The 13,645-nt window shown below is 39.1% G+C and overlaps 1 protein-coding gene across 7 annotated transcripts in view; it reads left to right on the top strand.

Annotated features, from left to right (window-relative positions):
• CNTNAP4 (contactin associated protein family member 4) overlaps positions 1–13,645 on the top strand; it is a 265,683-nt gene that overhangs the window by 43,381 nt on the left and 208,657 nt on the right. For all 7 annotated transcript variants that reach the window (XM_061133985.1, XM_061134018.1, XM_061134042.1 and 4 more), the window contains exon 2: positions 2,957–3,067. In XM_061133985.1, the coding sequence (XP_060989968.1) occupies positions 2,957–3,067 (111 nt within the window). The remainder of the gene's footprint in view (positions 1–2,956; positions 3,068–13,645) is intronic.

The raw sequence follows: 13,645 nt of genomic DNA on the forward strand, positions 1-13,645 counted from the left end.
GGTATTAAGGTGATGATGGCCTCATAGAATGAGTTTGGATGTTTACCTTCCTCTGCAACTTTCTGGAAGAGTTTGAGTAGGATAGGTGTTAGTTCTCTAAATTTTTGGTAGAATTCAGCTGTGAAGCCATCTGGTCCTGGGCTTTTGTTTGTTGGAAGATTTCTGATTACAGTTTCAATTTCCGTGCTTGTGATGGGTCTGTTAAGATTTTCTATTTCTTCCTGGTTCAATTTTGGAAAGTTGTACTTTTCTAAGAATTTGTCTATTTCTTCCAAGTTGTCCATTTTATTGGCATATAGATGCTGATAATAGTCTCTTATGATCCTTTGTATTTCTGTGTTGTCTGTTGTGATCTCTCCATTTTCACTTCTAATTTTGTTGATTTGATTTTTTTCTCTTTGTTTCTTGATGAGTCTGGCTAATGGTTTGTCAATTTTATTTACCTTCTCAAAGAACCAGATTTTGGTTTTGTTAATTTTTGCTATGGTCTCTTTTGTTTCTTTTGCATTTATTTCTACCCTAATTACCTAAATAAACAAAAGACCTATACATAGAAAACTATAAAACACTGATGAAAGAAATCAAAGAGGACACAAATAGATGGAGAAATAGACTGTGCTCATGCATTGAAAGAATCAATATAGTGAAAATGAGTATACTACTCAAAGGAATCTATAGATTCAATGCAATCTCTATCAAGCTACCAATGGTATTTTTCAGAGAACTAGAACAAATAATTTCACAATTTGTATGGAAATACAAAAAACCTTGAATAGCCAAAGTAATCTTGAGAAAGAAGAATGGAACTGGAGGAATCAACCTGCCTGACTTCAGTCTCTACTACAAAGCCACAGTCATCAAGACAGTGTAGTGCTGGCACAAAGACAGAAACATAGATCAATGGAACAAAATAGAAAGCCCAGAGATAAATCCTTGTACCTATGGACACCTTATCTTTGACAAGGGAGGCAAGAATATACAATGAAGAAAAGACAATCTCTTTAACAAGTGGTGCTGGGAAAACTGGTCAACCACTTGTAAAAGAATGAAACTAAAATACTTTCTAACACCATACACAAAAATAAACTCAAAACAGATTAAATATCTAAATGTAAGACCAGAAACTCTAAAACTCCTGGAGGAAAACATAGGCAAAACACTCTCCAACATAAACCACAGCGGGATCCTCTATGACCCACCTCCCAGAATATTGGAAATAAAAGCAAAAATAAACAAATGGGACCTAATTAAAGTTAAAAATCTTCTGCACAACAAAGGAAACTTTAAGCAAAGTGAAAAGACAACCTTGAGAATGGGAGAAAATAATAGCAAATGAAGAAACAGACAAAGGATTAATCTCAAAAATATACAAGCAACTCCTGCAGCTCAATTCCAGAAAAATAAATGACCCAATCAAAAAATGGGCCAAAGAACTGAACAGACATTTCTCCAAAGAAGACATACAGATGGCTCACAAACACAGGAAAAGATGCTCAACATCACTCATTATCAGAGAAATGCAAATCAAAACCACAATGAGGTACCATTTCACACCAGTCAGAATGGCTGCTATCCAAAAGTCTACAAGCAATAAATGCTGGAGAGGGTGTGGAGAAAAGGGAACCCTCTTACACTGTTGGTGGGAATGGAAACTAGTACAGCCACTATGGAGAACAGTGTGGAGACTCCTTAAAAAACTGGAAATAGAACTGCCATGTGACCCAGCAATCCCTCTGCTGGGCATACACACTGAGGAAACCAGATCTGAAAGAGACACATGTACTCCAATGTTCATCGCAGCACTGTTTATAATAGCCAGGACATGGAAGCAACCTAGATGCCCATCAGCAGATGAATGGATAAGAAAGCTGTGGTACATATACACAATGGAATATTACCCAGCCATTAAAAAGAATTCATTTGAATCAGTTCTAGTGAGATGGATGAAACTGGAGCCCATTATACAGAGTGAAGTAAGCCAGAAAGAAAAACATCAATACAGTATACTAACGCATGTATATGGAATTTAGGAAGATGGTAATGATAACGCTGAATGCGAGACAGCAAGAGAGACACAGATGTATTGAACAGTCCTTTGGACTCTGTGGGAGAGGGAGAGGGTGGGATGATATGGGAGAATGGCATTGAAACATGTAAATTATCATATGAGAAAGGAATTGCCAGTCCAGGTTCAATGCATGATAAAGGATGCTTGGGGCTGGTGCACTGGGATGACTCAGAGGGATGGGATGGGGAGGGAGTTGGGAGGAGGGGTCCAGGGTGGGGAGCATATGTACATCCATGGTGGATTCAAGTCAATGTATGGCAAAACCAATACAATGTTGTAAAGTAAAATATAAAATAAAATAAAATAGTATCTAACTGTAGTGTTAATTTACGCTTTGAGTTTGAGCATCATTTTAAAGTGGTCCTGTGCTGTGAACTCTCTGGTCTGGTTTTGTGTCATTTTTTCCTAGTGTGTTTTCTAACTGATATGAAAGGAGTTTTTGTTTCTCCTTATTATTGTTTTTTGTTTGTTTTCCTTCATTTGCAACACTAATTGTAAACTGTTCTGGGAATGCTCTCTTCATATTGTGATACTTCTCTTCACCTCACGTGTCTTTTGACAGCTCTAAGTTCTTAATTTTAATGTAGTTAAATAATATACATTTATTTGTGTAAGTTAGGTATACTGATTAGATATTTTTGTTTCTTATTTAAGTAAACTGTTTCTACCTCAAAATACTATTTTTTAATTTCTATGTAGTTTTCCTTCTCCATTTCCATATTCTCCTGTCTTTAAATTCTTTTTCTCTTACAGAGTGTTTACTATATATAAGCAGTGGGCATATTGTTAGGTTTATTTGTTTTGTTTTCTTTATTTGTTTTATCTGTTGAATCCAAGTAAGCTGTCAGCAGGCTACTAACCTGAATGTGGAATTTTCCCTCTTGGCAGATAATTGTGATGACCCTCTGGTGTCTCCCTTGTCTCAAGCATCATTCAGCAGTTCTTCCGAGCTCTCTAGCAGTCATGGTCCTGGGTTTGCAAGGCTAAACCGAAGAGATGGTAAGTCTGATTTTTCTGCTCTGATTGGTTCATGATGAATCTCATTCACCTTCCATTCTCTTTTAGTAAAATCATTGTTAAGTGATACATTGTAAAAGGAAGTAAATTATAAAAGGAAGTAAATTTCTACATAATCAAATGGCAGAAAATAATGGGTTGTACATGACATTTGGGATTGGTTCTGGAATAGCAAAGGGATGCACCTATTTAAAAATCTTGCATCATCGTGTTAGCACCCAAAGAATTGAATTCCCTCAATCTGGTGATTTTTTAAAATGTATCTTATAAAATAAACTTTTCTTTAAAATTTTTATTTTTAATTGAAATATATTTGATGTACTGTACAATTTTAGTTTCAGATATACAGTATATTGGTTTGACACTGAAATACACTTTGAAGTGATCACCACGTTAATCTAGTAATCAAAGACGTTATAGTATTATTAACCATATTCCCTATGCTGTATATTATATCCTATGACTTATTTATTTTATAAATGGAATTTTGTACCTCCCAGTTCCCTTCACCTGTGTTATTCATTCCCTCAACCTTCCACTCCTTCTGTGGCAACCACCTCTTTCTTTTCTGTCTCTATGGGTCTGATTTAATTTTGTTTGTTTTATAGATTCCAGATATAAGTGCAGCCATACAGTTTTGTCTTTGTCTGACTTATTTCACTTAGCATAATACCCTCTAGATTCATCTAAGTTATCACAAATGGTAAGATTTCACTTTGTAATGAAAAATAGGTATTCCATTGTATATGTATATACTGCATCTTCTTCATTCATTCATCTACAAAGGACACTTTGGTTGTTTCCATTACTTGGCTATTGTAAATAATGCTGCAGTGAATATAGGAGGGCATATATCTTTTTCATGCTTTTATTTTCTTGGGGTAAATACCAAGAAGTGAAGTTGCTGGACTTTATGGTAGTTCTGTTTTTAATTTTTGGAGGAACCTCAATGCTGCTTTCCATTAACAATTCCACCAACAGTGCACCAGAGTTCCCTTTCCTCTGCATCTTCCCTAACGTTTGTTACTGATAGTTGCGATGTCTTGCTTTTTGGATTATAGCCATTCTGACAGGTGTGAGGTATACTTCATGGTGGTTTTTACTTGAATTTCCCTAGTGATGACTGATGTTGAGGCATGCTGTGGCTGGGCCCACCACTGTTGGTGAGCTGGCAGGTGGGGCTGACCCCCACCTGGCTATGTGACCTGGTGGTATGCCTGTTGTGGACCCACTGGTGGATGTTGTTATCATGTGTATGTGCTCAGTCGTGTCTGACTCTTTGTGACCCCACGGACTGTATCCCACCAGGCTCCTCTGTCCATGGGATTTCCCAGGCAAGAATACTGGAGTGGGTTCCCATTTCCTCCTTCCTCCTTCCCCTTTGATCCTTCAGGGATCTTCCTGACCCAGGGATTGAACCCTCATCTCTTGCATCTCCTGTATTAGCAGGTGGATTCTTTACCACTGCACCACCTGGGAAGCCTGGATGTTGGTGGTTCCTGGAGCTAATAGGCTAGGGAGAGGATTCCAAAATGGCACTCGCCACTGCTGGTGTCAGCTCAGTAGAAGGAAATTCCAAAAATAGCCACCAGTGTCTCATTACCCAGGGGAGTCTCAGCTGCCTCTTGTCTCTGTGGGAGGCTCTCCAAAGGCATTAACTGAGTCTGACTCAGGTGCCTTTCAAATTAGTGCCTCTCCACTGGGACTTTGCATATGTGAGATTTTGCACACATCCTTTAAGAGTGCAGTCTCTGTTGTCCGTAGCCCTCTGACTCTTCCAAACATATGCCCTGTTACTTTTCAAAGCTCGACTTCTGAGGCGTCATCTTTTCTGTGCAGGATTCCTGGGCCGAGAGCCCTATGTGTGGCTTAGATACCATGCCCCTCATGGGGGACCTCTGTGATTATGATGTCCCTCATGTTTGTGGGTCACTGATCCTGGGCTGGCGGTCCCATCTAGATTGCATCTCTGTCCTTCCTGCCAGTCTTGTTGTTGCTTTTTCTTTATGCTTTTGGTTGTGTAAAACGTTTTCTGCTTGTCTTCAGGTCTTTCTCATAGGTAGTTACTAAGTAGTTTAATTTTGATGCACGTGTGGGAGGAGGTGAGTTCAGAGTTTCCCTACTCCTCCATCTTGATCCTAAAATGCACTTTTCTACAACAATATACAATCATTATGTATACAATAGCCATGAAAATGTAACTGATCCTCTGTTTTAAGATAAGAAGGAAGTTTGCAAGAAGCCATTTTAAAAGTTGCTAGTTATATATGAAAGCATTCCCCCTAAGGTCAGGAACAAGACAAGGATGTCCACTTTATTTAAGGGTGTCCTATTATTTAATAGGGTGTCCACTATTATTCAACATAGTTCTGGAAGTCCTAGCTGCAGAAATCAGAGAAGAAAAATAAATAAAAGGACTCCAGATTGGAAAAGAAGAAATAAAGCCCTCACTGCAGATGACATGATACTATAGGTAAAAAACCCTAAAAATAGTATCAGAAAATTACTAGAGCTAATCAGTGAATTTAGCAAAGTTGCAGGATACAAAATCAATACACAGAAATCACTTGCATTTCTATATACTAACAATGAAAAATCAGAAAGAGAAACTAAGGCTTCAATCCCATTCACCATTGCAACAAAAAGAATTAAATATCTAAGAACAAATTTACCTAAGGAGAAAAAAGAACTGTACACAGAAAATTATAAGACACTAATGAAAGAAATCAAAGATGACATAAACAAATGGAGAAATATTCTATGTTCCTGGGTAGGAAGAATCAATATTGTGAAAATGACTATACTACCAAATGCAATCTACAGATTCAATGTGATCCCTATCAAATTACTAATGACAGTTTTCACAGAACTAGAACAAAAAATTTGACAATTCATATGGAAACACAAAAGACCCTGGTTAGCCAAGCAGTCTTGAGAAAGAAGAATGGAACTTGAGGAATCAACCTTTCTGACTTCAGATTATACAACAAAGCTAGTCATCAAGACAGTATGGTACTGGCACAAAAACAGAAATACAGACCAATGGAATAAGATAGAAAGCCCAGAAATAAACCCATGCACCTATGGGTACCTTATTTTTGACAAAGGAGGCAAGAATATACAGTGGGGCAAAGACAGCCTCTTCAATCAATGGTGCTGGGAAAACTAGATCAGTTCAGTTCAGTTCAGTTGCTCAGTCGTGTCCAACTCTTTGCAACCCCATGAACTGCAGCACGCCAGGCCTCCCTGTCCATCACCAAATCCCAGAGTTTACTCAAGCTCATGCCCATCGAGTCAGTGATGCCATCCAACCATCTCATCCTCTGTCATCCCCTTCTCCTCCTGCCCCCAATCCCTCCCAGCATCAGGGTCTTTTCCAATGAGTCAACTCTTCGCATCAGGTGGCCAAAGTGTTGAAGTTTCAGCTTCACCATCAGTCCTTCCAATGAACACCCAGGACTGATCTCCTTTAGGATGGACTGGTTGGATCTCCTTGCAGTCCAAGGGACTCTCAAGAGTCTTCTCCAACACCACAGTTCAAAAGCATCAATTTTTTGGTGCTCACAGTCCAACTCTCACATCCATACATGACCACTGGAAAAACCATAGCCTTGACCAGACGGACCTTTGTTGGCAAAGTAATGTCTCTGCTTTTTAATATGCTATCTAGGTTGGTCATAACTTTCCTTCCAAGGAGTAAGCGTCTTTTAATTTCATGACTGCAATCACCATCTGCAGTGGTTTTGGAGCCCAGAAAAATAAAGTCTGACACTGTTTCCACTGTCTCCCATCTATTTCCCATGAGGTGATGGGACCAGATGCCATGATTTTGGTTTTCTGAATGTTAAGCTTTAAGCCAACTTTTCCCCTCTCCTCTTTCACTTTCATCAAGAGGCTTTTTAGTTCCTTTTCACTCTCTGCCATAAGGGTGGTGTCATCTGCATATCTGGGAAAACTAGATAGCTACATTAGGACACTTCCTAATGCCATACACAAAGATACACTCAAAATGGATTAAAGACCTAAATGTAAGACCATTAACTATAAAACTCTTAGAGGAAAACATAGGCAGAACACTCAATGACATAAATCAAAGCAAGATCCTCTATGACGCACCTCCCAGAATAATGGAAATAAAAACAAAAGTAAACAAGTGGGACCTGATTAAACTTAAAAGCTTTTGCACAGCAAAGGAAACTATAACTAAGGTGAAAAGACAACCCTTAGAATGGGAGAAAATAATAGCAAATGAAACAACTGACAAAAGATTAATTTCCAAAATATACAAGCAGCTTATACAACTCAATACCCGAAAAACAAACAACCTGATCAAAAAGTGGGAAAAAGACCTAAACAAACATTTCTCCAAAGAAGACATACAGATGGCTAACAAACACATAAAAAGATGCTCAACATAGCTCATTATTACAGAAATGCAAATCAAAACTATCACCTCACACCAGTCAGATATCATGTCACACTGGTGAGATATCATGTCACACTGGTCAGGATGGCCATCATCAAAAAGTCTACAAACAATAAATACTGGAGAGGGTGTGGAGAAAAGGGAATGCTCTTGTACTGTTGGTGAGAATGTAAATTGATATAACCACTGTGGAAGACGGTATGGAGATTCCTTAAAAAACTAGGAATAAAAGCACTATATTACCCAGCAATCCCACTCCTAGGCATATACCCTGAGGAAACCAAAATTGAAAGAGACATATGTATCCCATTGTTCATTGCAGCACTATTTACAATAGCTAGAACATGGAAGCAACCTAGATGTTCATCAACAGATGAATGGATAAAAAAGTGTGGTACATATACACAATGGAATATTACTCAGCCATAAAAAGGAACGCCTTTGAGTCAGTTCTAATGAGGTGGATGAACCTAGAACCTATTATACAGATTGAAGTAAGTCAGAAAGAGAAAGATAAATATCACATTCTAATGCATATATATGGAATCTAGAAAAATGGTACTGAAGAATTTATTTACAGGGCAGCAATGGAGAAACAGACATAGAGAATAGACTTATGGACATGGGGAGGGGGGAAAGAGAGGGTGAGATGTTGGAAAGAGTAACATGGAAACTTACATTGCCATATGTAAAATAGATAGCAATGGGACTCTGCTGTGTGGCTCAGGAAACTCAAACAGGGGCTCTGTGTCAGCCTGGAGGGGTGGGGCGGGGAGGGAGATGGGAGGGAGGTTCAGAAGGGAGGGGATATATGTATACCTCTGGCTGATTCATGTTGAGGTTTGACAGAAAACAACGAAATCTGTAAAGCAATTATCCTTCAATTAAAAAGTTGTTAGTTATTTAAAAATAGTCATCCCTAAATTTATTTAATTCTCAATGTGAGTGACATGATTTTCTCTTCTGTTGAGGAATGGGAAGTTAATAAGATTTCATGCTCCTTTAGGAATACTTAGTTCATATTGTTGACTATCTCTTAGGTAGGTTGTGTTTGATTGCTTCAAGTATGTTTCAAGAAAAGTGCAGATAATTAAATGGCAACTTACTGTAGAAATAAGGGAATTTCAAAACTATATGGACTTAAAGACAGTATCATTGTTATCCCTTCCTGTATACTAAGACAAAACCCATCTGCTCATGCATTCTATGGACAAAGAATTAGCAATAAATACTAACCATAAAATACTATTAACAATCATAAAAAAGACATCAACATCATATGTTAGTAAAACTGTGATTCAGTCATTTCTTCTTCCCTTCTCACATGCCGTATCAGCCACATCTTTTTTTCAACTTTTAGTTATTCTAGTGAGTATATAGTGAAAGTGAAGTGAAAGTGAAAGTTGCTCAGTTGTACCCGACTCTTTGTGACCCCATGGACTAAACAGTCCCTGGAATTCTCCAGCCAGAATACTGGAGTGGGTAGCTTTTCTCTTCTCTGGGGGATCTTCCCGACCCAGGGATTGAACTGGGGTCTCCTGCATTGCAGGCGGATTCTTTACCAACCAAGCTATGGAAACCCTGTGGGTATGTAGTGGTTTCTTATATTGTGGGTTTTTAAAAATTAATTAATTATTATTTGCTTTTGGCTGCGCTGGGTCTCCGTTGCTGCATACAGTGTTTCCCTAGTTGTAGAAAGCAGGGTCTCCTCTCTAGCTGCAGCGTGCAGGCTTCTCACTGTGGTGGCCTCTCTTGTTGCAGAGCGCAGCCTGCAGAGCACGGGCTGAGTACTTGTTGTGCACGGGCTTAGTTGCCCCACAGCATATGGGTCTTCCTGGACCAGGGACTGAACATGTGTCCCCTGCACTGGCAGGCGGAGTTTAACTGCTGGGCCACCAGGGAAGTCCTCAGCCCCTTCTTCTAAGTTTACTGGTTGATCTTATTCTTTGTGCTATTGTTTAATGTTTGAGTACATTGAACACTGGACAGAACAAACAGATTGTGTGCTTGTGTGTTTTGCTATATGACATGTGTTATAAATACCTAACACTGCAGCATGAGTTTGAGTTTATTCAGAAATTTTTATCTGATATTATTTGATACATTCCTCTATGTGTGTTTCTTTTTTTATTGGGTATGATTGCCATAACTTTGTGTGTTTCTTAGTGTGAGACTATCATTGGTGAGTAATAACTGAGACCCTTGTATTACTCAGTTTACAAGGAGAACTTTGTGGGCTTTGAATACTTTTGTATAGATAATTCTTGCTGTTACTTTTATTTGCCTTATGGTGAAAGTTACTGTCACACTGGACCATTTCTCTTGTTTCCAATTCTGAATCCCTTATTACAGGCAAGTGGGCTTTCCTCGCTTCTAAGTGGGTTGGTCCAGATTCTGAGCCAATGATCCATCCTGTGAGAATGCTGCCATCACAACACTGACCTTAGAATGAAGTTTCTATTTTGTACTTCCTTTTAAAAGTAAAGCAGAGTTTAACATTTACCACCACTCCATTTATTAATAAAACATTTCATAGGATTTGGCCCATGAAAAGAGATGCAAAATTTAATGTAACTATTTATCTTTATTTCATTTGCTGGGGTTCAATAAATCACACATATTCTTTCTATCTGTGTACCTATATATACATATATATATATGATGTGTTATTCATTGAATCAAATCATTTTTTTTCATTAATTTATATACTCATCAGGAATCTCCATCAGTAGGACTCATTTTCATTCTTAATTCGTTTCTATGGCTCTTGGTAAAACACAATATTAAACTTCATGAATCTCATTTGCATGTTAATGAAATAGAGAAACAAAACAGGATCATTTTAATTATCTTTTGCTGGTTGTCAGCCTACTTGATTACATTTTTTCTGTTTTATTTCATTTTTCTTTTTTTTCCCTATTAATTACATGAAGTGCTCACAAAGGAATGTCAGATTTTGAGTGATTTATTAAAGGCTATATATTATACCAGTATGGCAACATTCCTTGTAGTATTTAAATCAGGCTATGGAAGGGTGTTCAGCTAAGTCGGCAAGTAACTTATAAATTAAATCAGCTAATAAAGATCCTAGTATCTTAGAAACCCAGATGGAGTGACCTCTTTGCTATGGAGTCTGGAAAACTTAGGGCTAGAGAACAGACAAGCAAGAAATGAGAAATCAAGCTCAACAACCCACAGCATTCCATCTATGAGATAAATAAGAAGTGCTCTGGGTAACACTGTGATAATAACTAGGCCCTGTAATGGGGAAAGGAGATCAGAAAAAGACTACTATTAAATGGAATTATTCCATTTCTACCAGTAGGGAAGAAGAAAAATGTACTTTTCTTGAGGTCTGTTAATTTAATTTTGCCACTTAATTCTATTGTGAGTTGAAATGTGTCCTTCAAAAGAATGTGTTTACTTCTTAACCCTGATTCCTGTGAATGTGACTTCCTTTAGACTTAAGAGTCTTTGTAGATGTAATCAGGATAAGGTCATAATGGACTAGTGCATGTGCATGCTAAGTTGCGCCTGACTCTTTGTGACCCCATGTACTGTAGCCCACCAGGCTCCTCTATCCATGGGATTCTCCAGGCAAGAATACTTGAGTGGGTTGCCATGCCCTTCTCCAGGGATCAAACCAGTATCTCCTGAGTCTTCTGCAGTACAGGTGGATTCTTTACCACTGAGCCACCGGGATTAGGCTGAACCCTAAATCGAACGACTTGCAAAGAGTTGGACATGATTTAGCAGCTGAACAACAGCAACAAGAATCCAATGACTGGTGTCCTTCTAAAAGAAAAGAGATCTACAGAGACACGGAAACAGAGGGAAGAAGTCCCTGAGAAGATGGAAGCAGAAACTGGGACGACATGGCTACAAACCAACAAATATCAAGTGTTGCCAGCAAACTCCAGCGGGGAGGGTTTTTCTCTGATGCCCACAGAGGGAGCGCTGCCCTGCTGACACCTGTTTTGGACTTCTAACCTCCAAAGCTGTGAGAGAGTTAATTTTATTCTTTAAAAGCTGTGCACCTAGTGATATTTTGTTGTAGCAGCCTGGGAGGCTGGTACAAGTGCCCTGAGGAAGTGATGTCTTCTCCATGTTTCTTTTGCACTGGGAGATGCTTTTAGATTTCAACCTGACAGATTTCACAGCTCAGAGATGTGTGATCCAAACTTAACCCTAAACCACACAACCAACCAAACACTAACCCCTACTTTATTGGCTTTGCAATGGAATTTAATCTCTCTGCCCTTGTATACTATTCCCATTGTTACAGTTTCAGCGCAGGTTGAATTATTAATACCTCTGGCACCTGAAAGTTCTGCCATCATCAGTGTATGGTTCAGACAGTTTCTAGTGTGCCCTTCAGTGGTCCAAGTGTGTTCCTAGGACAGGACATAAAGAGGTCATATGTACAGAACTGTTTCTGAAGCTGCAGTACAGTCTAAATGAATGTTTTTTATTTTCATGTACTTGGGAAACCTTGGAAATGGGTTATAGCAAACTGACGTGCTTATATAAGGCTTGAATTTGGCAAGAATCCACCTGCCAAAACAAGAGATCCAGAAGATGTGGGTTTGATTCCTGGGTCAGGAAGATCCCCTAGAGGAGGAAATGGCAACCCACTCCAATATTCTTGTGTGGAAAATCCCATGGACAGAGGAGCCTGGCAGGTTACAGTTAATGGGTTCATAAAGAGTCAGACACAACTTAGTGACTGAGCATGCACTTGTAAAAGCAGTAAGCAAAATGATTGTACAGCACAAAAATAGAATATTTGTATGTGTGAATGTAAACAGGAGTATGTATAGCAAGTTGCCTCCATACATAACAAATACTGTGAGTTTTCTCTCATCTATTCTGTAAGATCAAAATATTTCCTCTTTTGCTAGAAACTGGAATATTTGTCTCTATTTTCCCATTGTCTATTTTATTTATCCACAGCTTAGCCCTTCTACTTTAAATGCTTGTAAAGCAATGCTTTCTTCATGCCTGTAGGGTTTGCTTTTAAAACCAAGCATCTATCTGTAGAGAAATGAGCATATTTAGTTAGTGGACAGAGGGAACTCTGATTCTGGATGTACCTCTAGTGAGAAAAATGACAACATTCTATACAGAATTATTTGGCAGTTCATACCGCTCTAAATCACTGTGCTTGTTTGCATGTAACTATTATGCTTACATTAAAATCCCATAGATAAGTTCCCAAGGTATGCCTGGTGCATGTCAGTTGCTTAAGAGAACAGTTGAGGTGAATGTTTCTTGCTGTTAAGCATATTGCTTAAAATCATTTATAATGCTCACATTTAAAATGAAAATATATTCGATGGCCAATAACTTATGAGGGAAAGAATGAGAGATGAATTCTGTATGGGACAGAAAAAGCTCAAGCCTCAGGAAAGGAGCGCCTCATTGGCCGAGTGGGTGGAGGTCTGAAAGGTGCCCGATGGTCCCCAGGGTCAGAGGTGGGGCGGGTGAGCCTCCCTGACCAAGTGCAGAGCGTTGACTACATTGAGGACGGTGTGTTCTTGGGGAGGTGGTTAAAGAACAAGAGATGCCAGCAGTCTGCTTGCTTCTGGGTCAGCTGCTTCCCCCCACACCTGGGACGGATGTGCCTGAGTTAGCCCTTCGCACCGAGGAGCTCCCTGAATTGCAAGGGTCCCGCGTCTCCATGCTGAGTCAGGCTCTAAGTACACAGCTCTGCATTAGCTCTGCCCTGTTTTTCTGTCTTGCCCTAACTGATCTGAGATTAGGAGATGTACAGTTCCTAATGTTGGGATGAGAGCACTTAGCCCTGACAACCGCCCCCCACCCCGCCAAGGATTCAGATCCCTGCGAGTCACCCCTGTGGTCACAGGACACAAGCACACCTGAACCTCAGCCTCCTGCTCTGCTTCTCTGCTTTGTACTTGCGGGGGTCACAGCATTTTAGGTGAGGGATGAACACCTCAGTGTTAGACCTATCTGGATCGATTCACCATTCCTGGGTTTAAATCATTACTACCTGTTACTATTTTTTTTTTTTTTTTTAAGATGGAAGAGATATTTAATCTCTATGCTTAAACTCCCTGGTTTTCTTCTGGAAGAATAGGGATAATACTGAAATGGTTTTGTGTTTGTTGAAA

This window comes from Dama dama, chromosome 4 (genome assembly GCF_033118175.1).
Source record: "Dama dama isolate Ldn47 chromosome 4, ASM3311817v1, whole genome shotgun sequence".
Lineage (NCBI taxonomy): Eukaryota > Metazoa > Chordata > Mammalia > Artiodactyla > Cervidae > Dama > Dama dama.